Source organism: Akebia trifoliata, chromosome 10 (assembly GCF_017979445.1).
Source record: "Akebia trifoliata isolate Shusen 1 chromosome 10, ASM1797944v1, whole genome shotgun sequence".
Classification (NCBI taxonomy): Eukaryota; Viridiplantae; Streptophyta; class Magnoliopsida; order Ranunculales; family Lardizabalaceae; genus Akebia; species Akebia trifoliata.
In genome coordinates this window covers 15,350,924-15,376,869 of record NC_141384.1, presented here as the reverse complement: position 1 = coordinate 15,376,869, position 25,946 = coordinate 15,350,924, and the positions used below count along the sequence as shown (strand labels likewise).

The following is a 25,946-nucleotide window of genomic DNA, read 5'->3' as shown; positions in this document are numbered from 1 at the left end:
GTATTGAACCACTTCTAAAGCACCATTTCTCATTATAATAGTAAAGATAATCCATCCTTTTATATAAAAAATTTAGAATTTTTTTATTAAAATAAAAATACGAAATTCTCAACTCTCACTAGCTCACACCTTTTTTATATCATCAAGATCTCATGATAAGTTGTGGCAGTAATATATCTTCCCCTTTCTTTTTCATAAGATGTTAACCAGATATAGCTTGGGGAAGTTTTTTCCGAATAAAAACCCCACTAGTTAATAGAATATTTTTTTGGTCTCCATCAAACTTAAAGAAGTTGATTATTAGTTTCTTTATGATCATTTAAATAGATTGATATTACATGATTTTGTAATGGATGCTTAATGATACTTCTATTATTTATTCTTTTTAGATTGCATCTTCATATTAGGTCGCTCCTGCAAGTGAAAATCTCTGGGTCTGCACCAGAGAATGAGTGAGATATTATTTGCGAATCCCCAAGCACAAATTCTCATTTGACAAAGGAGATTACTCAAGCGATATTTTAAAAATCTTGACTAAGTCAGTAAAACTCGATCGAGTCATCTAGATTTTTGTACTTTTTAATAAAATAAATATATTGTTATAATTTAAATATTTATTATCTAAATAGAAAGAACTTATGATTAATATTCTTCTAATTCAGCTTATTTTATAAAAATTATATAATTATTTGCATATTATATATTAATAAGTAATTATAAATCGAGTTAAAAGGTTTATGTAGTTCAAGATGAGATGACTCAGACAAGTCCATTCGGTATCAATGGGGGAAGTGATGAGATGGAATACCAAGTTTTAAAAATATGATCGTTTGACCAAATTTTGTAATAAAATCGATTCAACCAATGGGCCATCAGTTTTTTTCTTTTTTTTGGGATCGCTATACCTTTATGTTTTTTATTAAGCATAAATTATTCCAACTAAATTGAGCCACATCTGACAGTGGTTTGACCAAGTTAATGAATATTTGGTCCAATCGTCAGTTCGGTTTTTAAAACATTATTATGCTAAACTGGCCAAATCTTTAGGTTATGCCTTATCACAAACTGAGCTGATTGGATCGAAGATTTGATGGGACATATATATATATAATTTTAATTATTGGTGATGATTAGTTTAAGATAGTTAACCTAATATGAGCCATGAAATCATCCATTGAAAAAGTCGCAGGTAAGTAATATTAGGCCCTTTAAGTGCGGGTTATAAATGTGTTTGAAATAAAGAGCTGGTGAGAACAGGTGATCTTATCTAACTACATTTGTAGACTTTATTCTCTAACTAAATTTGTTTTATGTGGTCATTGGTAATATTAATAATTTATTGGTATATTATTAATTAGATCTTTGGTGCTTTTTTCTTCTAAACTACCCATAAAGCGTCGTTTAAGTTCCACAGTAGGTTTTTGTATGATTGCTGAGAAAAAAAGTTTCAAAAAAAATAAAAAATTAATTATTTGAAAAAAGGAATTCTTATACACTATGCGAAAAAAGCCCATATTTGACAGTCTTAGCCTGTCAAATTTCATGCCCGTCAAATATTTTCTTGTAGAATTTTTTTTTTGACGGCCATGGATTATCAAATTTTTAGAGAATTAACTTAAAAAAAAAACAAAAAAAATTCCATAGAGTATGACCGTCGAATTTGGAGGTTTAACAAACAATAGCACGATCCTCTAATTCACCAATCACAATAAACGAAATAATAATAAAAAAATCAGAAAAATAAAAAAACAAAAGAAAAATCATAAAACAAGCTCCAAATTAAGCTAAACAACTCAAAATTCATATTATAAATTGAAATTTCATTATTTAACAAGCTCTAATAGAAGCAATTGAACACTAACAAATGAAATTGAGTCACATAGTTGCTTGGAAATAAAACACAATCAGAAACAAATGGTCGTGATGCCTTTCATACCTAGACCCCAACTTGCAACATGAGAAGACCCAAATACCCCTTGTCTTCAATTAGAATCTGCCAAGAACACACCCATTAACCAAACTTCTCCCATCGCGGCAACAAAAAACACAATCTGCATTAGTACTCAACTCACGGCCAACCCAATAATAGACCTCAATAATTTCCACGCTAGAACACCTACAAATGAACAAGATTTAAATGGTACAAATTTCCAACCACATTCAATGCAATATCAACACCTATACTTACTAATGCATCTTGATCTTTGCATAAAACAAAAAACCAATAAGAGAATAAGAATCAGTGCTGCATTTTCTCTTAAAAACCAATGAGATAAAGTATCTCTCGTTTCTAATTCTAACACTACTAAATTCTGTTAAGAAGTATATCAATGTGACCAGTCAAACCTCCTTAATCCAGTCTATGGTCTCTACTTATAGGCCTTTAGAAGGGTACAAAACAGCTACCAATAGAAATACATGAGCAGGTCAAGGAAATCCCCTTTCTAAGAGCATTTCAAAATAAGGAAAAAAGGACAGCCCTTAACCTGTAATCCCATCAGGTCTGAGGATGAACAGCTTCCAGTGTGGCAGAGGCAGCAATATTACTTGAAGTTCTGTCCCCATTTCTTTCAGCACTATAGGCCACTGGCACCGAATACATTGTGGGTGACGGCTGCACCTGCGGTTGTAGCTGTCCACGTAATCCAATCCAAGAATAAATAACACACAAAAAAAATAATAGATAAAATAATATATATATATGCTTGCATAAAAGAGTCACCTATGATACCATCAATAATTTTTATGGGATCGAAAATAAAACCTGGTCCTTGTCCACCAATACTGCTCGGACCCCTTGTGCAAAATCATTTCGAAGTGAAGACCTTAGAGCAATTCGATATTCAGATTTCATTACACTACTTAACTGGATACAGTCAATTAAAGGAAGAAGATAATAGTCAGATTATTAAAATATATGAGACTTGAAAGCAGACTACAATCCAACTATGATAAAGCCAAAACAGTAACTAGAAACTCACTTTAGATAAATCACTGCCATTCTCCCCTCGTGCAGATGCAACTCTAGAGAAATGCTTTTATGTTAAGCATAACGAAAAAGGAGCGCCATTTTCAAGACCTATAAGTGCAACATTAGCCCATTCGGCCACTGCAAAAAGAAATACAATCAAGATGAAAGACAGAATAACGTACATCATGCATCCATTTCTTCCTAGAAGTGTTGCCTAATATTTTCTCCTGAAAAACCAACCCAGAATTCATAAACACAAAAGCTCGGGGGTTTATAAATACCATGTTAATTCTCTTTCCTTTCTATTAAATTAATAGCTAATAGCCAATCACTTATTATACTAATACCTACAACTATCCTTTAAATTTATACCTGCTTTTATACTTAATATTTCTATTTCTAACTTTTCCCGTGTATTAGAGTTTGTAGGCATCAATTCCATTAGCTTTTGTCCCTTTCGACTTTGGCTCCTGTGAACAAGCTAAGTTAATTTTCCTTCCTTTCAAGTATCCCCTAACTATAAGCTCTTACCTATTAAAGCCCCCAGATTCCAAGTAACAAAATGAATCCTACATTTCTCGACTAACTTCTTTGCTTGAACCCGTCTGGTTTGACGCAAGAACCCTTGCCTACTGGCCTAAAATACTTACCAAGCCTAAATATGGATCCAAACTGTTGGAATTATCATACCTGTAGACCGATGGCACATAATGAGTCCCAAGACCAATGTATAGTGCATCAGCAGGAGATGAGATTCTGTTTCCCGTCATTCCTAAAAATCTTTCAATTAGTCGGAAAACCCACTCAAGTCTCCAAAGCAAGAGTGACGTCCAATTGAAAAAATAATTCAATGTCAGTGTTTGATAAATAGCAAACACTTTCATTGACAGCTACTGTTTTAACATCCACGTGGAGAGATCATTAAGTGGTTAGCAACCCTTGTTTTAAGACTAATGCACAGTAGAAACAAATGAAAGAAAGAACGAAAGGAAAAAAAACCTGTGAAGTAGAAGCAGAGTCTGCAATTTTAGGGTCAGCCCAGCACACGATTGGAGCACTATTATCTAGCTTGAATTTAGCGTTTGACATCTTTTGCCTCAAATATTCAGCACATGCATGGTTATAATACTCGATGAAAGCAAAGCCACGGTTACGGCTGGAGTTCTGTGGATCCTGTAATAGCAAAGAAAATAAATAAATGGGGCACAATGAGAACCACAATCATTGACAAGAAATAATGGTATGCTTTTAAGAATGAAAAGATTGAGCAAAGCCTTTATGTTGAGCTTCTCCAGAAATTCAAAGGCCTGCATTTCTTCACCCATGAGAGTTTCTGATTTTGGTACTTCTTCTGTAGGTATTGCTTTATAAGGTAAGTTTTGTTCATCAGTGACTCTTTTCTTCATAAGGTACGTTTTGTTCATCAGTGGGACTCTTTTCCATAGTAATCACTCCATCAGATGCTTCTTTATACTGCTCATTTACACCATTAGAAGTCTCCTCAGAAGTTGCAAATCTCAGTAAAGGCCTAGCAAAATAAATCCATCCTGAAAGGAGCAAAAGAAATGACAAGATTATCTATTGCCAACGACCCCATCAGAATCTAGAATGATATTGAAATTAAATTACCTCACAATAATTTCATAATGGTTTGAAATAACATAAAAAAAGCCTACTATGGGTAATGATACATAGACCTGGGTTCAACACCCACCATCACCAAGTTACTTATCTCATTAAAAAAAGAATTACCAATCAAAAATCAAAATCAAAATAACAACAATAATAATAAGAGGCTTATCGTAAAATAACAAGGTTATGATACAGGACGCGGTGGAAGATGGGTTTTTTTCTTCTTTTTGTTGACAAGTAAGAAGTGGAAGATGACTATGAGATTGTTCAAAGCCCTTGCTAGGAAATGAATACAAGGATTTCACTTAAAAATGATTACCATAAAATTAAAGAGTTGGGCTAAATCTACACCTACTCATTACTTTCTGTTTTCTACTTCCATCGGCTGATAGAATACATGAAGCCTCCTTGCTCCATCCATCTCTAACATAAGGAGAGTAATATCTAGCAATTTATATAAGAGTAAGGCATTTTCGCTTTATGCAACATTCTCAAATAACAGGAATCAACCCGTGAGGTTGAGATATATATATTTTTAAATGGGTAAGTTGGACTTGAACCCACGACCTCGAAGATGCTTTGCAATGTGTCAAAACACTAAAACCATCTAAATTATATGAATGCGTGATTTGGAAAAAAGTTTGTGAACTAATTATTTGATAAAAAAAGGAATGCTGAACTTTGGGTAAATTGATACAATCTACTTAAAAACAATTAAGGAAGAGAACGACTGGACAGAATTCGGTCCCAAACAACCAGCAACTTCAACATGAATGTGTAAAGTATTACCTATTGTTTTTTTGAAGTTGATCATGAAGAATGTGATGACACCATATAGTATTGTTTGTATGGCGATGTATGGAATCTCGACAAGACCCTGTTGACGAGAAAATTATTATCTGATTCTTTAAAAGGAATAACAACAGGACCAAAAGCACTACCCAACACCAAAACTCTTACCTGGGCCGCTGCATAGGGAAATGGGGAGTACATCCCAGCTGCTTTTTCCCTATAGTTAACAGTCCTCTCAATAGAGATAACTGGTTGTACTGAAGAAGAATTATTGACTCCGAGAAATAAGCACGCAGAATAAAGAGCTCCCATAACCATAATCAAGCTAACATACTGTTATTGCACTATTCTTTCCCTGATAATTAAAGAGCGACCAAAATTAGAATAAAAGAAAATCCCATCCCACTAATATAAAGCGATAAACATATTTAAATCTCAGACCTCAATCTTGAATGCGGTGTCATTTTCATCTGGGATACTCATTGAAACTACTTTCAATCAGCCCCTACCATAAAGATGAGCAACATAGCTTTAGATTATATATGTTGTACTAGAACTATAGCCCAACAAGGTTCTGTTCTACATTACTACTTACTAGAAGTAAGAAAAAAATTATTTTTATCTATTTATTTATTTTTATTTTTTATCTGTCCAGAATTGCTGCTAATAATGTCTAACAGTTTTTTTTTTTTAATTTTTATTTGCCACATTTCTTCAGAAATTTTTGACAAAATGAGTAAACATCACAAAAGATATGGACATTGGTACAGAGAATTAGGATACAACTCTTCATTTTTTATCCTTCCTAGAAGACAAGGGTACTAAGCATTTCATATTTAACAAACAACTTCAAGACAAGGGTACTAAGCATTTCATTAAAATATAAATTTATATCACAGATGTTCTATTTTCACACATCAATTTAACAAAACTACTAAAATCGATATTGGCAAACCAATAGTAAAGAATCTTAAGACTTAACATGCAATGAACAAAAATAAATGACTCCCCCAAACTTTTAAAGCTACTCATAAAACAACTATCTTGAAGGACAACAAATTTATATACCTTCTTTAGACATTATCGGCCCTCCTCAAGACCCAAACCGTCAGCAACGCAAAGGAAGATAAAAGAAAGTATGTCTGCAATTACCTGAAGAGATGAAGTAGAAAGGATTAATAACTAGAAATTTAAAAACACTCATGCAGTGACGGTCACATTTTTCCATCACTAAAAGATGGATATAATGACGGTTTATGTGTGGTCATCGCTGCAACTTGTTGCTGTAGAAACAATTTCCTGTAGTGTTATACCATTTAAGCTTCTAGATATAGCTTCCAGAAACCTGTTCTATCATCATCAAACAAAAGGGAAACAAAACGAAAACAACTATTTTATCCTGTTCTACATCGTGTGACATAAAAGCTCATGACCCTGTTGACATTTTATCCTCATCCTCAATGAGACCAAACATTCAAGTGGTTTTTTCACCTTGTACTTCATCATATTAGTAGCTAGCGGCAGACCATTCTAATCATAAGGTTGCGATCACAGATTTTACTGAAGGAAATTTTAATTTAAATGGTTGAAACTCAAATCAAGGATTTTAAATAAAAATGAGTTTAACAATGCTGGACAATGATTGACACATACTATTTAAATGAATACATTTAGAACAACTATATGATTGAAAAACATATAAAAATGTTTTTACTCCAAACAACTCAAGTAAACTAATTTTAACTCCAACTCTTCAAAAGAAATCATAGGGAATCTAGTTTCCAACCTAGAGGTTATGCTCTATATTTGCAGCGGTTAAGTAAAGATTGAATACTCGTTGTCCAACCAACACCCTACCAGGAACATAGTTTTGTGCATTGATCACATAAACCCCATGTAAATTAATATCATACTACTTTAGTGACAGCTTGCCGACTGGGGGAAATAATGATGCTATAAAGAGAATGTTCTATAGTTCAACATAAACCAACAAATGAAAAGGACAATAGTATAAGTGCCATGCAAAATCCTTAATGCACATGCATGTAAGTCTAGTTTCCAACAAATTTTTTTAGCAGTATTAAGAAACTATTTTTATTCTTCTCATCTCAGTTATTTCATATCTCCACTTTTGGTAAATCTGAACATGTCATTCTTTCGTGTTTAATTAACTTCTATCATCATTTAAAGAAGTCCCTAACATAGTTTACATAAAATGTATCAAACAAAATAAATAAATAAAAAAGCTTTGTAACTAATATATCTAAGGCTTGAAAGAACTTACAAATGGATCATACGAGCTGCATTATCTTCAAAGTTCCGTATGTACTAGCGGGGTGACATAATCTGCATCAAGTAAATTAAGAGCATACTTCATCCTCTCAAGTGAAGCTTTCCCAATATTGATATTGCCTCCACTGCTATACAAGCAACCATCTCTTCTGATAGCCTGTTAAAAGACCACAAGGAATCAGAAATCACAAATAAATAGCCAAAGTTATAAATCAGAGGAAACAAAAAAGCTTCGTACATCTAGTTCTTAGAGTTCCAGAGATCCCCTAGACTTGGACCAAGCATATCCCATGTTCAGTTCTTTTAACAAGCTAAGATCGGATTGTTCACATATCAATTTTTTTCCCGAATTGATAACAAGGGTCCCACCTATGCAGCTACCATATGTCAAAATCTTGTTTTGCAGGGATTTGAGTCTTTAACTTCTGTCAAAGAACTGAACCTCTTAAATTTTACAGCAACCTTTAAATGAAAAGATTAATGATTAGCCAAATTCCAAGTTTTTGGTTAGGATATTATGTGCAAATGCGCAATGCTGAAAAAAAGGGCATAGTGATAAAAAACAAGTAATAAACTTTATTAGCTGATAACAATAAATTGTGACGAGCCCATTGTACCTGACAAATTGTCTCGGACACGTGCACCAATTATTCATTGCCAACATCGTCCTTAAGAAAGGATATGACTTCTGCATGGTTAAGCACTGCTGCACCAGCTAATGCAGCAGTGCATGCCAATCCAATATTGAGTTGAGAGTCATTCATCTGAGCTACTTCTTTAATAAATGGAAGCAGTCCCACATGGTGCACTCTGACAACCTACAACAAATATATCGAGATCAAATTCCTAGCTTCCATTCAAGTTCTGCTTTATCAATGTCACAATGACAGCAATGTTGTTTCACAGCTGCAACAATAGATTGTTTCAATGGTGACAAACTGAACTTAAGAAAATACTCGACTAAGATTAAAAGGTGGACAACAAAATGTACCTCGTATGCATTTTGAAGTTTCTTCAAGGCTTCTGCAGCCTTTCTAGTAGTCATTAGGTTTGGCAAATGAAAGAGTGACAATACTCAATTAGTAGATCATTAGCTAGATGGAGTGTCATCTAGAAAAATAGATGCACCATCTCCCCATCCAAATTAAAAGAGAATAATCTTGCATGATTCTATTGTAAATAAATGGACTTGACCAAATGTAACTTCAACATTGAAAACATTTCAGTATCACAGGTACATGCCAAGCAGATAATTTCAACTCCATGACACATGTAAAAATGGTCAGATATCATCGAAGTCTTTTAGAAAAAATTTGGGGTCTGCTACGTGGTTAGATATCATGTAAATTTTAATTCAATGATAGAAAAGAAATGAAACAAGATAACATGAAAACCTTGGTTTATAAATAGATGGTGAACATGGTTCTGGTAGAGTTGACATTTTCCCATTTTCACCTTTAAAAACCACAAACAACACCATATCAGACATGAATTGGAATTTGGTGCCACAGGAAGTGAAGGGTGTGGAGTACATAACAAACTTGAGAAAAATAAATGCATCCCCTGCATTAAGCTTTTTGGAGCTACAAAGACACTCCAACACAAAGTTCCCCATTTTCAATCACTCACTCGAAATCATCCACAATCAAAGAGCAAAGCTACAATCTATTAACACCAAAACAAAAATAGTTGCAAGGGAGTCTAAAATGTATATAGAGGAAACTACATGTATAATAAAAGAAAAATAAACATAGATGTTTTGCCAAACAAAAAGAAAGAAATTTACGATGAGAATCAAAATACTGGTACAAAGCACAATGACATCTCCTCAATGAGGCTAAAAATCATTATCTAGAACCTATGCTGGATAGTTATGCTACAGCCATGTAATAAAAAACTTGAACGCCAATTATCCAAGGAATCGCAGGGACGACTCAGATTTTCTCTCTTTTGTTCATTTTCTTTTCTTGATATACAAAACATAAACCATATGTTAAGAGTTATACCCTTCTAAATATAGAGTTTTTATATGAAAACTTACAATAAATATTAGATCACATTAGGGTTGCACATTGGATTGGGTAAATCCGAGATCCGAACCAATCCGAAGCTTTGGATTGGATTGGTTCGGATTAAACACACCCACGGTTCGGGTACGGATCGAAGAAAAAAAAATCCGATTAATTTGGTTCGGTTCCGGATTAGAATATAATAGAACCGAACCAATCCGAAAACCGAACCAATATATATATATATATATATATATATATATATATATATATATATATATATATATATATATATATATATATATATTTATTTAAAAAATAAAAATTTCGGTTTTTTATTTCTTTTTTCTTCTTCCTGTTCGAAGAATTTTGAAAACAAAATCCTAGCCGTCGTCGTTCTCAATCTCAGTCGTCTCTCTCACTCACCTCACCTCACCGCCTCGCCAACTCATTGAAAAACGAAGATTGAACTCTCTTTCTCTCTGATTCAAAAAGCTTCAATAAATATCTGAGCTATCGATCTCTCAGGCGCCTTCAATTAATGGTAAACAAATTTAAATTCTTCTCAAATGGATCTTGAATATATTTCTTATTTATTTAGGAGAATAACATAAAATGTCCTAAATGCCATTATTTTAAACCTCAAGCCAAAACCCCTTCATTTTTCTTGGAGAATTTTTTTCATTTTCAACTTATTGAACTCATCCTCTATCTCATCTTCTATAAAATCTACTGTTTTCTACTTATTGAACCTCATTTGCATCAAATTTTTTAAATGAAATATAGAAAAATTTTAATTTTTTTATTATCCCAAAGTCCATGCTTAAAAAAAGTCCTACTTATTTTTAAGGTTTGAAGATTGGAGGAGATAGAATGTTTGGATTGAGGAAGAATGTATCTATCTTCAATAAGTATGAGAACCGAGAACCGATCCGAACCAATCCGAACCAAGATTGGATTGGATTGGTTCGGTTCTATAGGATAATTGGATTGGTTCAGTTTCAAATTTGTAGAACCGATCATGTTTGGTTCGGTTCCAATTTTGCCAAAATCCAAACCAATCCGAACCATGTGCACCCCTAGATCACATGAAAGCCTACATATTCTGTTATATAACTTTATTACCATTAAAAGGAAATAATAGTTATCATGTATCCAAAATCCAAAAAATCATGAGCAGCTGTTCTAAATCCCTTAAAATCCATAAATTCATGATAATCACCATCAACAACTCAAAAATCACTGAAACATAACTGAAAAATCATCAATATTAACAACTAGAGACAAAATAAAAGCACCAAACCCCTCCAAAAATTCAAAAATCTAAAAGAAAAATCTGAAACAATGATAACTTTATCATTAGGTGTAGAGATCGACTATAGAATCAGATCGTTGGAAGAGTAAATCAAATAAAAAACATAAAGATAAAATGCAAGAGATGCAAATCAGAGAGAAGAGGGAAGGAGAGTTCATACCGATTAGCCCTAGCTAGAGCTTCCAGAGCTAAAAATCCAATATGAAGGAGAGTTCGTATCAATTTCTAGATTCTTACAAGGGAAGATGCATACTTGGTGATTGAGTCTATGTGTGAGGTGCAAAAAACCCTAGAGATTGAGAGAGAGCATACCAGAGAGCCGAGTGAGAGATTGAGTTGAATGAGAGAAGGTAAATCGTGGGTGTGAGGCGTAAGAACCTTGGAGCGATATCGATCGAGAGAGAGAGACTGTGAAAGATAGATATGGAGAGGTCGATCGATCGATGACTGTGAGAGAGACACAGAGAGAAAGAGGGACAGTGAGAGAGAGACACAGACGGAGAGAGAGATGAGATCGAGATAGTGAGAGTGAGATCGACATAGTGAGAGTGGAAACGTGGTCCGAAGGCCGTGGAATTTGGGTATCAAAATTTGACGGGTCAGGCCCAACAATTTTTCTGTTTAAAATTAGGGATTTTCACGTAGTGATATGTACTTGTATCTTCATATGATCTTTTAATGAATCCGAACAAACATATGATAAAGTACAAAGATAATTTTTTTAAGTAGGTCTTGAAGAAGAAATGAGTCTTCAATGAGTATACTAAAATATATGTGGGGACTTAATTACATTTGATGATATGGACCAATAAGATACCTCCACGTGTCACTTTTGCAAGGCAAGGATGAGTCGGAAGGGATATGCATTTCATCCTAGAAGTAAGAGAAACCATTCGGCAAGACAGAGGTTCAACCAAGACACCCATTCCTCTCTTTAATAGACTCCTTAAGGGGATTCAGCCTATGTGACATGTATAAGTACCAAAAGTGCACTTGGTTTAGCAAGACTGACACAATGTGAAAAAAACTATATTTGACGGCTCATGACCATTGAATTTCATAAAATTTGACGGACCAATGCGCCAAATTTTTTTATTTTTTTTTGACATACTGAAACTATTAAATTAATGGAGTATTGGAGAAATTTGATGGCTTTAAGCCGTCAAATTGGGGATCATAAAAAATTTCAATGGTCATAGGCTGTCAAAATCCATTTTCTAAAATTTGTGGGCTTTGGCCCGTCGAATTTTCTTATCAAATTTTTTCAATTTTCACATAATGTGACAACCCAGTCCATAAAAGGAAGATAGCATAATTAGAAAGATAAAAGCAAACCTAGCATGAAAAAATTCCTAAGATTTACAAGATCCTAATTAGAATGGGATTGTAAGATCAATTTAGAAGGAGATTGGCATAAGAAAGAACTATGATTCATCACGGAAGCAACAAGAAATATGGAAAGACTGTTATCCACAGAGGATTGGGAGATGCTTAAGATCTTCAAAGAGGGAAGTTATCAATATGAGAAGAACTCCATAAAAATCTATAAATACTATTATCGACATGTAAATAGAGGACTTTTTTCTCATGTTCTAATTCAGCCCTTTTAATTTTACTGCTAACTTGATCGTTCAAGAGTCTTAATCTGGGAAACCTCGAGATATGAGTCCGGGGATGAGATAATTATTTTTGCCTACAATAGCTATGAGAGGGATATGATTAGTGACTAGCATGAAAGCAAATGAAGAGAGAAGACAAATGAGTTTTTCATTACAATTGTTTATGCCATATGCTAGGGATCGGCTATGAATATAAATTTATTTTCTTTAAAATGTTATTTCGAATGATATGGTATTAATTGATGAAATTAAAGAACAAGTCACTGCAAAATTAGAATTATGAGAAGAAGTATTGGAGTCCTGGAACTTTATACTAAGTTGATTAAACAATTGTCGACACCCCAATTTGCCTAGATTTAGCTTGAGAGCTCCCAGAACCTATATGGTAAGGCTTGCCCCAAAAAATCTATCAAAAGGCCAAGAGGGGTTCATTCCAAAAAGGCCCAAAGCTCTCAGATTAGTTCAAATTCAACAGGGTTTGTGCCTAAGGCATGGCTGTGGGTGACCCACTGACCCTTTAAAAGTTGGCCTGGTCCATACTTAAGGCAAGGATCAATACAAATTGCAAAGGTCCTTGCCCCAAATAAGGACTAGAATGTGTTCTGTTATTTTTTGGGATCCCAACCCCATGCATTACAAATTTCTATTAAGGTGTTTTTACACCTTAACCCTTTCTTCTATCCATTTTTACTCGAGTCTTGAGAGAAATAAGGTGAATAGTCCACTTTACCTATCCTCTAATCATTTCATGTGGGCTTTTTACCAAGGTTTTCTTGCAATTAGGGGCATCCATAAAGGTAATTTCCTATCACCCTTTAAGTGTCAATTACTATATTAACCTCAAATTGTTTAGACTCAAATTAAGGTGATTGACTCTTAAGATCCTCTTCTTTTGGATAATTATTTGCCATCCCTCAAAGAGTCTATGTAATTTGATCACGTTCAAAGGGTCTGGAGCCTTTACGCATCAAAGGGAATGCTTTAGAACTTAAGAGCAATTACCCTCCTAACTACAAGTTGTACGACTTAAGGGATACAAATTGGCCCTAATGTCTATTCATGCTTGGATTATTGCATGCCCTTGTACTAGCTTTTAATGAAATTCAAACTTTTCAAAATGACATGGACAACTCAATTTCTCAAAGAATTCTCTAGAAACTTTGAGGGAGATTTGCACTTTTATCTCTTGATCATCATGATCAGTAAGACTTATTAGAAGTAAATGACCATCAATGCCTCTTTGTTCAAGGGTATTCAAAGTCATTCTGAGTGATTTTAGTGAAATTAAGTTGAACTTGTGATGTGTTGACTATTATATTCCTAAAGGTCTCCAAAGGCCTATAAAATAGAGGAGGTTCACAAAGTAGGAGGACAAGCTTTCTCTCATCCCAAAATTTTGTCCAGTTTTCTTCTTGGAAATTCTCTAAGACCCCAAAACCCTATCAAAACTTCATTTCATGCTTACTTCAAAGACAAGACTTGGAGATCCAAAGAAGAAGAAGAAGACTAAGGTAGGATGATTGATTTTAATTTTTTTACTTCATGTGCATCCAACCTCTACCTCCCCACCCCAACTCTATTTTTATTTATTTATTTATTTTATATTATATTATTATTTACATTAGAACCTTAAATAATCTAAGCCTCTACCTCACCTAGTATCTCGACAAACCCACTCGAAAAATGTGATAAATTGGGAATCAAAAGGAAAGGTGAATAGGAACCTCTAGGGTCTTTTTAGAACCCAAACATGGAGTGTAATCTTGCTCATTATCATGTAGTGTAATCATTTGACAATGATAAGATGAAGTAGCTAGTATATCCTCTATGAGGTGATTCCCTTACCTTGGAGTTCAATAAACTCCTTGTGAACACCCATACACACTCCATGTAGATAAAACCATAAAAGCATCATCCATGTAGTTTAAACATCATTTTTGACAAAATAAGGCTATCAACATGAGGTGGTCCCCTACATTTGTAAGTCCACAATAAGTTTCTCTAGAAACATTTTGCATGCATACACTTGCACAGACTTACTTAGATACATAATGCATACATATAGTTTAAACACTACAACATTTTTGATCTACAGCGACGGATTTTTCCGCCGCTACAAGGTAATTTTTCCGCCGGTAAAAGCTATTGAGGCGATGAGCAGCGGAACCAAAGATCCGTCGTTGTTTCCTCCGTCGCTAACTATAGCAATGGATAATGTGTTCCGCTGTTGCAGGTAGTACCTTTAGCGGCGGATATTAATATCCGCTACAATAGGTCGAATTTTTAACAAATAGAATATAATACATATAGCAGTGGATATTAAGATCCGCTGCAATAGGTCAATTTTTTAATAAATAGAATATAATACATATAGTGGCAGATATTAAAATCCGCTACAATAGGTCAATTTTAAAAAATATATATATATAACACATATAGCGGTGGATATTAAGATCCGCTGCAATAGGTCAATTTAAAAAAAAAAAAAATATAACACATATAGCGGCGGATATTAAGATCCGCTGCAATAAGTAAATTTAAAAAAAAAAAATATAACACATATAGCGGCGGATATTAAAATCCGCTGTTATACGTTTTTTTTTTTTTTTTAATTATTATATATCCTTCAAAAACAATATATAAAGACGGAATTTGTACCCACTGCTGTAATTTTTTTTCATATATATATATATATATATACATTTAACCTGTGTCCTCCAACCTGTACAGATTGATAACTTTAAAATAAATAATATAAGAGAGCTACTATTGCCACACTAACTTTTATTAATCCCGCACTAATACATAAGTAAATCACCAAAGAACTGCACATGTTTATAGTTTAAACTAACATCTTTATTCAAGAGTCAAGACTATATTGACAAAAAGGAATGGTAGTTTCCATAGTAACAAGTTAATTAATTCTGCACAGAATGCTGAAACTAAAAAGTAATATTCTGCATGAATTTTCTGAAAGTTCATGAGATTTTTTGTGAACTTGGTCTAATAGAAAGTTCATGAATTTTTCTGAAAGTTCATATTCTGCACTATGGGTATACCCTCCTTGGTGAAACTGTGGGAAGTTCTTTGGGGTATTCAAATGGCTCTTGATTCTTATATTGATGAGGTCTCCACTGGACTGGACCTCTTCTAATGTGGTTGATTGGATGAATAGAAGAATTGATAAACATAGAGAGCATTGGTAGTGTCAATATCATTAAAAGTTTACTTGTTTAATATTATGTATGATATGATAGCTATAGATTTTTCATGTAAAAAAATGTGGGCTTACCTCAAAATATTCAATAAGCTTACTTAAATGCCTCTTGTAACTTACAAAAGGCATAGAATTTTCCCTTAAGGGCTTTGAGCCTATCTACATGGAAACACCTTTTTCATACCATAAACACCTCTGAAGATTGAGAAATGCAGAATAAATATGGTAATGCGAAAGAGAAAGCAATGTCAACGGACATAAACCACTATTATACTACTACAATTTGAAATAAACACAGAAAGAAAGCATGGATAGAGTAGAATTATGTGCTTGTGATATTCTAAAATATTGCCTCATGGGCAATGATTTTCATGGGTACAAAAACGGTACGAGTGCATCCATTTGAAACTATTATTCAAACTTCTCTCCTCCTTATCATCACTATTTATGTAAATGAGTGGTTAGAGACTCGATTCATGTTCACATTTATACAAAATTTTATAATATCTCTTGTTAAGTAGCTAAGATTCACAGAGTTCAAATTAGTTAATAGTTACAAATTGAACCAACATTAAAAATTGGAAGCAGACATTACTCTCACCGTGGAGCTGATGTGCATGACATGGGAGTATCGTTCTATCGCCATGAGTTTCTCCACCTTCACAGACCCAAATTTTGCAACCTGCAGCACTAGTCAAGTTAGATCCTAACTGATATATTCAAGGCACAAGAAAACAATATAGACAAAAGAATTGAGTTTGTAACTAATAACTATGTAGCACTAGTTTGTTAGTGTTAAATTGAGGACTTAAGATCACTGGTGGTGCCATATCAAAGTCCAAACTATATATGTTCAATATCCTTTCACATGTAAACCAATGCCCTTCAAATATAACATATTGTTTAATGTAGGTGCTAATAAAAAATACGTTATCTCTATATTGAACTACTACTCTTTATAAGAATCATCTACATATGCGATAAATGCTAGTGATGTGCCAACCTATCGGGTTTGTGGACAGTGTGTCTAGTTACGTAGCGTGGAAGTTTAGAAATTTTCCCAAGCATCAAGCACATAGTATTTGCTCTGTAGTATGAACAACAATTAAGACAATTTCTTTTCTTTTTTCATTTTTAGGAGTTATATTAGAAAAAAGGGGGATTAGAGACCCCCATTAAACAAGGATAAACAGAATTTGAGAGAATAAAACCATCACCCCAAAACATTGAATCCACAAACTTTTTATAAGATTGCAAGTATCCTTTAATAATTGCTTCCCACCTAACAAAAAGGTTAACAAAAAAAAGTCCAATTCCTTTTGGATAGAGACTCAATTAACCAAAGATGGTTTTTCTTTGTAATCATCGAAATCTAAGGACCCAAAACAGGAGCTTTGCATTCAAGATAGAGAACTTGGTTGGTGAGGCATGATGACTTTGAGGTCAAAAGACACTATCATATTCAAATTAACATGATGACTTTGAGGGCAAAAGATGGTTGGTGAGGCATAAAATGGAACTTGGTTGGGTAGTTCATGTGTACCCTCCCAACAAACAGATTTCCCAATAGGGTAGTAGTGCCACAGGTTGACATCTCCATTCTATCCATTGTGTACGAGCCAGCCAGGTCCACTCCTCCAACCTGAATTTTACTACCTTCCCAACCCAAATGCACTCCTAACCAATCGTTGGGCTGGACCAATAGGTTTTAGGTTGGGCCCAATCTAAGTTGCACCCTTAAATTCACCTCTTTCTAAACATGTCTTGTGAATTCTCAACCTATTTATTGCAAGCTCTAGTCCCATGCTTCTTATTAATATTGATATCCATCTGAACCAATAAGTAAGACAACAATCTCTTGTATTCCTTACTTGTCAACAATAAGTAAGACAACAATCTCTAGGCTTCAAAAAATTAGCAACTTAAAGAACTTCGATTGTAACTTTTCAAAGTAATATGAGGTGACGGAGATAAAAAATGAGAGATTTTTTAATTCCATAAAGTGGTAGCTTGTGTGAAGCAAAGCAAATAATGGTGTAAACATCTAGGAAGGGTCCTAGGGATTTTCCTTCTTTTGTTTTAATGATAAGATGGTATTATTGAGACCTTAAAACATTTCATATATTTTAAATAAAGAAACCATTTGTATGTTTCCTTCGATCAACAGCCTATACAAAAAAAATCTGGGGCTTTAGTTCCTTCCAAAGATCCGAACACAAAATGTAAGGCCGAACCTTCTATAACCAGTAATAGCTACAACCAAGGAACTCACAACATGTTACTTTACTCTCTTTACCCAATGTGAAAAAATCACAAATTTGACGGCCTTAGGCCATCAAATTTCATAAAATTCAACGGACCAAGAGGTCGAATTTTTCATTGTCAAATTTATTTTTTCGAGAGGCCGAAATTGTCAAATTAATGAAAGATAAGAGAAATTCGACAACTCTAAACCGTCAAATCTGGGAACATCAAGAATTTCGACGATCCTAGACCGTCAAAAATTAGTTTCTAAAATTCGTAAGCCTTAGTCCGTCAATTAGGCTAAACAGAACTAGTCGTACAGGTCAGATTTTGGGCTAGAAAAACACATAAAAAAACTCTACAATTGCAGATTTTGTGATGGATCTGTGATCAAACTATATATCATAATGATAATTTTGGTAGACAAGCATACATCCAAAAAGAGCATTTAATTGCAACATAATTCTACAAGGCACAACAAATTGCTATTATAGTCTCATCACAGACACCATTAACCCCTACGAGTTTGAGTAGAGGTTGATAAAGCATATAACTCAAAGTAATCCAATAAATGAGAAACATTGAAACATATTAGAAATATTACAATGTGCTGCTTGATATCCATTCAGAATCAGATTTAACTGTGAGGACTGACAGTGCCTACTATATTAGCTATCTTACAATTTAGATCAAACTGGTAAGACAAGGCAAAGCTAAACGTTGGGTAAAACATAATAAGATGTTGAAACTGCTATAGAAGAAATAATACATATAATAAATCACTTAACAGTGCAGTTTGTTAATATGCGTGACTATAGCTGATGCAACTAAAACAGAAGAATTTACCAACTAGAATAATAGAAATCCACCAATTGATTTCACTTGCTACAGGCTGGCTATGCATAGCAAATTGCTCACAGGATATTTGCATATCCTTCAAAACTTTTGGTGAAAAATCTGATAGAATTATTTCGATACATAGTAAAAGTTGATGTATTATAAGTATCTTAGATACTTCATAATTCATATAAGCAAAGCACATATTACCAATTAGTTGGATAGATTAGTACTTTATTCATACGTTTTAAAAGTAATAATGTGTGCATGTTGTACTTAATAGTTTGTTCATGTAAGCAAGTATTTTACATATCAACATCGACGTTGCTATTCTCATTTTTCAATCTTTAGAAGCCTTAGGAGTATTCTCCCTTCTCAACTGTTAGATGGAGAACCATCAAACTATGAAAAGTAACCATACGAAAAACATATTGATGTATGATAGTGTAACTATACAGCATTATGATATTCTTGACAATTAATTATTAATTAACTATATAAAAGCAAAATATAATTATGCATTATAAATTGGGGTATTAAATGTGTAAAATAACCAAAGTCTAGGATGTACCTGAGCCCGAACTAACCAAAACCGTCCTTGGGCCTCATTGGGGCTGGGTTTTCTTTACTTTATTTGGTCACATGCTGAGATTTCAAAGCTAACTCAAAGTGGGTCCTAGTCCCCATGAAAATCATGTGCTGTACTCTTTTTGTTCTCTTGGTGGATGGGAAATTTAATCCAACTCAGGTCCACTTGATCAGTTGGTCAGACAAGTCAAAATATTCAATCAAGCCCAACTCATTCAAGTTCTAAAACATAGGTTTGAAGTGCATACATTATGTTTAAATATGGATCTAATTGTTGGAACTAGCATTTTTAAGGTCATATGAAACTTGTATCTCTGAGGCATGCCTCAAGTTAAAAAAAATTAAAAAATGTCCTAAAACTTGCTGTTTGTGTCTTTTCTTATTTAAGGAACACTGTTTCTGTATTATTTTTGAGTATTAGTTTGCATCTATATTTTGCATACATGAACCTGTGATGTTCTATGTACACGAGCCTTGTGTGTAATTGTACTTGAGATTTGGAATTGCTTGGTTGCATGGCTTCCAACCACCTCATGCATTCATGACAACTCTAAAAAAATCAAACACAAGCAAAAAGAGTATTGCCAACTTCTAAGAAAATGGGGAAAAAAACAAGGCTCCCTTTTCTGAATAGTAACTCTGCTTCTGCAATTTTGAGCACGAAAGGAAAGGAAAAAACGAGGACAAAAAAATCGTCTATTAATAGAAAAAATAATGGCAACACTTTTTCAATGAGATGATTTGGCACTTTCTTTTCCTTAAAAAATCTTGCATACGTAAAGAGTCAGTGACTAACCAACACAAAAAATAAAAATAAAAAATCTCAACCCTATAACTCTCCACCCTCGCTTCAATGCGAGACAAACCTGAAATATTCAATGTTTCGTCTGATCTTGGCTAATAAGTTTTGACAAAGACAATTTGAGCCGAAACAAAACTTTAAACCATGGCTAAAATTATGCAGGTTAGTCTTTGTGATAAGGCTTCGATAAAGAGAAGGAAAGCTACCAAACAGTCGGTGAAATGAATTTATATGTAGATATTATAAGTTACAGAAAATTTTACACTCAACATATCACAAACCACTGCAACAAGTCTTTGCAAATGTAAGAAAGTGAACAAAAAGGAAAAGGAAATGAAGACCTGTCTTTTCCTAAATTGAATAACTTACCGATGGACTCTCACGACTGGTAGAAGAGCTTCGAAGATGAATTTTCTTGGTGAGGCGAAATGTTTGAAGCAAAATGTCTTTTCCTGCACATTAGGGTTTAATTGAGATTTTTTGACCTAGATTTTTGATTGAATTAATCAACTGTTGTAACAAATTCAGAGTTTAATTAAAATTGGATTGAAACAAAAGATTTACCCATAACGACGGACTGCTCTCTTGAGGTTAGGTCTTCTGGATCAAAATAGCTTGGAGAGGTCTCTATGTCTACTTCCATGGTGACGATTATGGCAAGATCGAAATCCTAGAATGGCTTAAACCCTTGAAGACTCCGCGGGGACCATTGAGGATCAGACTTGAAAAGCCCCAAGTATGGGACGCATTGCCGGTAGAGACTTTTTTTTTTATTTACTTATTTTCATTTATTTATTATTTTAGTTTATCTGTTTATTTTTATGGTTCATCCTTCTTTTGGCTCTATTATTGATCGTTATGTTGAATATTTAGTTTGGCACACTCTTTATGGTTCAATCTAAGGATATTCGGAACAACCTTAAATAATTTGGAATTTCAAAAGGTTGATTTCATTAAGGACGGAGTGTTAGTTTAGATGTTTTTTTAGTTTTTTTTTAATGAATCCATCTATCCTTTGACTTTTTTTAAGTTTTTATTGTATTTTTGTCAATCTGCCCTTTGGCAGTATGTTTTTATATAAAAAAAAAACATAAAATAAAGTTAAAAAAAAAAAATTAAAAAAAAGGTTTTTTAGCATGCTGTTAGCATGAACAACAACTTATTGGTTTAACTCGTTGGTGTGCCCCTAGCAGAAACTCAATTTTTAGTGTTAAACCCTTAATGTTTTCATATTGCTGGGAGGTGTGCCAGTAGCAGATCAGTTTTTTCATTTTTGCATCTCCTTCTCAAAAGAGAAAGAAGGACAACAAAGAGGAGATGACGTATCCCTCTCTCTCTGTCTCTCTCTCTCACAAAAATAAACAAGAAAAAACAATGAATCTAGAAGTATTGAAGAAGAGATTCAGGACCTTGTATTCAAGCTGGATCAAACACAAACGAGATCTTTGGTCTGATTCAGACATTCTTCTTATCTGCACTCCTCCTTCTGATGATGATGATGATCTCTCTTTCCATCTGATTTCCTCTTCTTTCTACCAATGGTTGCTTGGATTCAATTTCCCTAAGACGATCGCCATCTTCATGCGCAAAGAGATTCACTCTATCTCCACCAACAACAAAATCTCTCTCTTAAGAACCCTAATCATCTCTACCAAGGAATCAATCGGATCTCTCCTCACAATCCATCAAAAGGCCCAAAGAGATGTTAAGCGCGGGAAGGATGACTAGCTGCTGAGGTTTAAACCCTGGCCTAATGTTCTTGAAAGGAAAAGCTGGACTCTTTAGTCATCAAAAAGTTGGAAGTTTGCTCAGTTCATGAACGGTTAAATGCTCATGGATCGCCGGTTTCCTCCAAACCGATGGTTTACCCTTAGAAGGAAAACATCTGAAAATGAGAGGGAAGAGGGAAATTCGCGCGCTATTTTATTTTCGTTTAGAAACTTTTAGAGGCGGATTGTATTTTCTGTTGCAACAAATGTTTGAAATGGTTAAGTGTAGCCGCGGATAAATTTATCCGCTACAGAAAAACGCACCTACTGCAGCAGAACTATAAATCTGCTGCTATAAATCGACGTAATAAATCATTAAGGGTAGAAAAATTAACTCTGCAGCTGCGGAACATGTATTCCACTGCTATTATTCGATTTAAAAAAAATTTGATAAAGAGAAAAACTCACTAAACATAATTTTTTACATTAAAAAAAAAATTGATTTTTAGTGGCGGATTTACTAATCCGCTGCTATATTCAATTAAAAAAATTGATAAACAGAACTTACTAGATATAATTTTTTATATTAAAAAAATTTTAATTTTTTAATGGCGGATTGTAGACACCCCATTTTTGCACTCTCCTGATTAATCAACTCGTCAACCCGATCGCAAAGGTTCCCAATGATTGATGTTTATTCCAATGCTTCATTTTGTTACCAGATATGTTTCAGAAATCCGGATGAGGTATCTCGAACTGACAAAACTTAGAAACCACGCTACGCTAGGTAAATACGACCCCAGAAACATAGAAATCATCATCTTGCAAACCAAAAAGAAGCTTCACGATAAAAATCACTAAAAATGACCAAATTACCAAAATACCCCTAACATCAAAACAACCCTAGAGCCTACATTACGCTTAGGAAAACCCATTCAAACACATAAAACAACAAATCGAAACCAAATAAATCATTTCACCAATTTTCAAAAAATAGGACAAAATTACGAAAATACCCCTCATAAAATTCACGATCATTTCACACAAAAAATTTCATAAATGATAAAAATCAACTTTTTCATTGAATTCCTTACGAGAAACTGATTCCAAAACATCCTGGAACATTGAAAAACGACTTAAAACGTAAAAAATCCTCTCCGAGGGCAAAACGGTAATTTCACAATTTTAATAATTAAAATTTTCGAAATTAATAAATAAATCATAAAAAAATGTAAAGTGAAACATTAATAAAATTAATTATAAAATTTATACCAAAAAATTGATCAATCAGGCTTTCAAGAAAAATTGTTGATGGTTCGCAAGATATTTCTTTAAGGACCCCTCCATTTGGGGGTCTAAAGAATCAAAGATATAATAGAGGGGGGTTCTCCAAAAATTTAAAGTCAATCAAGCAAGACTAAAGTCAAGATATTAAAGTCAATCAAATAAGGCTAAAGTCAAAATTAAAGTCAATTAAGTAAGACTAGAGTCAAGTATTAAAGTCAATCTCATAAGACTAAGGTCAAAATCCTAAATCAAAACCCTAATCTAAACTAATCAAGTCAATCTCATAAGACTAAAGTCAAAACCCTAAAACCCTAAAGACTAAGTCAAAACCCTAATTGAAACCCTAATCAAACCCTAATGCTTCTAAAAACTTTATAAATAGGAGCCTCCACACCCTATTTTTGGATCAAAGAAAAAACCCTAGAAAAAGTAGGTGAAGAAGCCTCCACAACCTCCCCAAAACCCTAATTTTGGAGCCCCAACTCCTTCCCTAACACCCCTACTCCGATTTTAGCCTAAAAAACACCTAGAAACCTTTCAAAAACACCCCAAAAAATCCACAAAAAATTCAAAACATCCAGATCCAAGAAGGAGATACCTTGCCTCGGAGATCAGAAATCAGATCCGGAGACAGAACAAAGTAAGGAGTACGATACAAGGAGCTGTTTTCACCAGATCTGAGGGAATAGTACTTTTGCAGATCGAAGGTAAGGTTTTTCATTATTTTTTAATCTAGGTTTTGTCATTAGTGATGTAGTTATATTTGGAATAAGTAGAAACCGGCATTGGCTGGGCGGGGTCGGTGCCTAACACCTTCCAACCCCGTAACATGATCCCCGGATTCAGATTTTATGTAGTAGATTAGTGTTTATCCATTTTAGAGTCAGTTTGGTTCCTAGACCACAATAACTAGGTGGCGACTCCCAAACCTCAAGGGTCAAAAGCGGATCCGCGCACCCCGCGGATCGAGGGCGCTTTCAGTGGCGACTCCACTGGGGACATTGAGGACCAAACTTGAAAAACCCCAAGTATGGGAACAATGCCAATAACCTAGTTTTTATTTGATTCTATTTAATTTTTAGTTATTTTTTTTGTTTGTTTATTGTTATTTTGATATATTTGGGAGTCCAATCATTAACTTCGGTTTAATTTTGGATATGTTAATCCGGCATATTAGTATTCTTATATATGGTTCAATCGAGAGTCACTTAGGGTGACTTTAAATAATACCAAATTTCAACGGATACTTTGTTGAGGGTGAAATAACGATCATTGAGGATGAAATAATAAGACAAAAAGGATTTTTTTTTAAGGTATGTCGATCCATTTTTGGATGACAAAGGATTTTTTTTAAAAAAAAGAAGGAAACATGTTCGATATATGATTTGTTTTTAGTTAGTTATTTTTCGTTTTTTAGATGTTTTTATAGGTGAGACATGCTGCCTATTGACAGCATATAGAAATAAAAATAATTTTTTTTCTTCCCTTGAGCTTCTGCCGACAGCAGCTCCTGTTGGTGTGCCCCAAGTATAAAATAATGTAAGTTTTTAAATTCAACGTTTTAAATGGGGTGTTAATAGAGAAAAATGCTTTTAACTTTTTTTAAATCAGTTTTTGGTGAAGAACACATCGTCTTCTTCATTCAGTTCTACCTGTCTCAACAGAGACTCGAAAACCTTGCTCCTCAAAGGTTTTTAACTCACCCCTTGGCTCGTTAATCCTGGCCGATTTAAGGATCAACCGGTCGAGTTTTGCATTCATCCTGATTATTGATTGATCAACGATGGATTAATGGACTGGTAAGGGACGTTGTATCCTCCGTGAGATATGAGATTTGCTGGAGATCGGAGATCGCACGCCTGTGTTCGATGTTGGTTTTCTTCTCCACGGTTTTTCCCAAATGAATACTGTGTTGATTGTAACGGTTGTGAAGTTTTCTTTTTCCGATCGGTTATTCACTTATTTGGGAGCGTGTGACTTCGATTTCAAGCGCAAGGAGAGTTTTTAAATCCCGTTGTTTTCTTCAAGTAAAAGTCTCCAATCACCAATAGAGAAGTTCATAAAGAGATTTCTCTCATCACAGCGCTAAAATGGCGAATAATTCGTCGAAAAATCCCATGTTATAGGCTGATCTCGACGTTATCCCGCTGTTTTAAAATGGCAAAGCCGATTTCGACATATTGCTGGATGAGTTCAATTTGTTGCCAGCAACATATGATTTGCTTCACAATACTATATTGGGTTTTAAATCAATCTGTTTTTTTTTTTTTTTAAAGAAGGGAAATTAATTGGTTTCAAAAAAGAAAAATCAAAATAAAAAAGTAAAGATCAGTAAGTTTGTTTATAATAAAAAAAAAAGGAAGTTCAAGGAACAACACAATCAATTTTTTTTTAAATGTTGTTAACAGCAACATATGTTCAAGTTTTTTTTCCTGAATTTCTTTTGATTAGGGCTCAACTTGTGTTTTTTAAAAATACCCGCTTTATTTCATCGATCGTTATTATTCCCTCAATTCAATACCCTTAGAAATTTTGAATTATTTCGGGTCACTCCAAAATAACCCTCGATGGGCACACATAAAGAATTCAATTCAATACCCTTAGAAATTTTGAATTATTTCGGGTCACCCCA

General features: G+C 34.0%; 1 protein-coding gene across 16 annotated transcripts; it reads right to left on the bottom strand.

Moving 5' to 3' along the window:
• Nucleotides 1-1,779: 1,779 nt before the first annotated feature.
• Nucleotides 1,780-11,751, bottom strand: LOC147393183 (ABC transporter G family member 31-like). Of its 16 annotated transcripts, none has more exons than XM_086456082.1 (14): nt 11,324-11,742; nt 11,172-11,199; nt 8,679-8,721; nt 8,305-8,505; nt 7,680-7,844; nt 6,464-6,547; nt 5,837-5,900; nt 5,564-5,750; nt 5,393-5,480; nt 3,662-4,518; nt 2,982-3,109; nt 2,765-2,866; nt 2,487-2,632; nt 1,780-2,116 (listed from the first exon to the last, which is right to left on the bottom strand). In XM_086456082.1, the coding sequence occupies exons 1-4, from the start codon at nt 11,550-11,552 to the stop codon at nt 8,335-8,337; spliced, it is 471 nt and encodes a 156-aa protein (XP_086312208.1). In that variant the 5' UTR covers nt 11,553-11,742; the 3' UTR covers nt 1,780-2,116; nt 2,487-2,632; nt 2,765-2,866; nt 2,982-3,109; nt 3,662-4,518; nt 5,393-5,480; nt 5,564-5,750; nt 5,837-5,900; nt 6,464-6,547; nt 7,680-7,844; nt 8,305-8,334. The 16 variants fall into 16 exon arrangements, 13 of the variants coding, with proteins under 13 accessions (XP_086312208.1, XP_086312202.1, XP_086312201.1 ...); XM_086456076.1 differs by lacking the exon at nt 1,780-2,116 and adding an exon at nt 7,926-8,112 and having other exon boundaries at nt 2,228-2,632; nt 11,324-11,751; XM_086456075.1 differs by lacking the exon at nt 1,780-2,116 and adding an exon at nt 7,926-8,149 and having other exon boundaries at nt 2,228-2,632; nt 11,324-11,750.
• Between the last annotated feature and the right edge of the window lie 14,195 nt (nt 11,752-25,946).

Excerpts from the sequence above, each read along its gene's own strand:
- LOC147393183 (XM_086456076.1), bottom strand. The coding sequence starts at position 11,552 with ATGTCGATCTCACTCTCACTATCTCGATCTCATCTCTCTCTCCGTCTG. Across the intron at positions 8,722-11,171 it reads GCTCTAGCTAGGGCTAATCG|AAAGGCTGCAGAAGCCTTGA; the intron begins GTATGAACTCTC and ends AATGACTACTAG. Across the intron at positions 8,506-8,678 it reads AACTTCAAAATGCATACGAG|GTTGTCAGAGTGCACCATGT; the intron begins GTACATTTTGTT and ends TATTTGTTGTAG.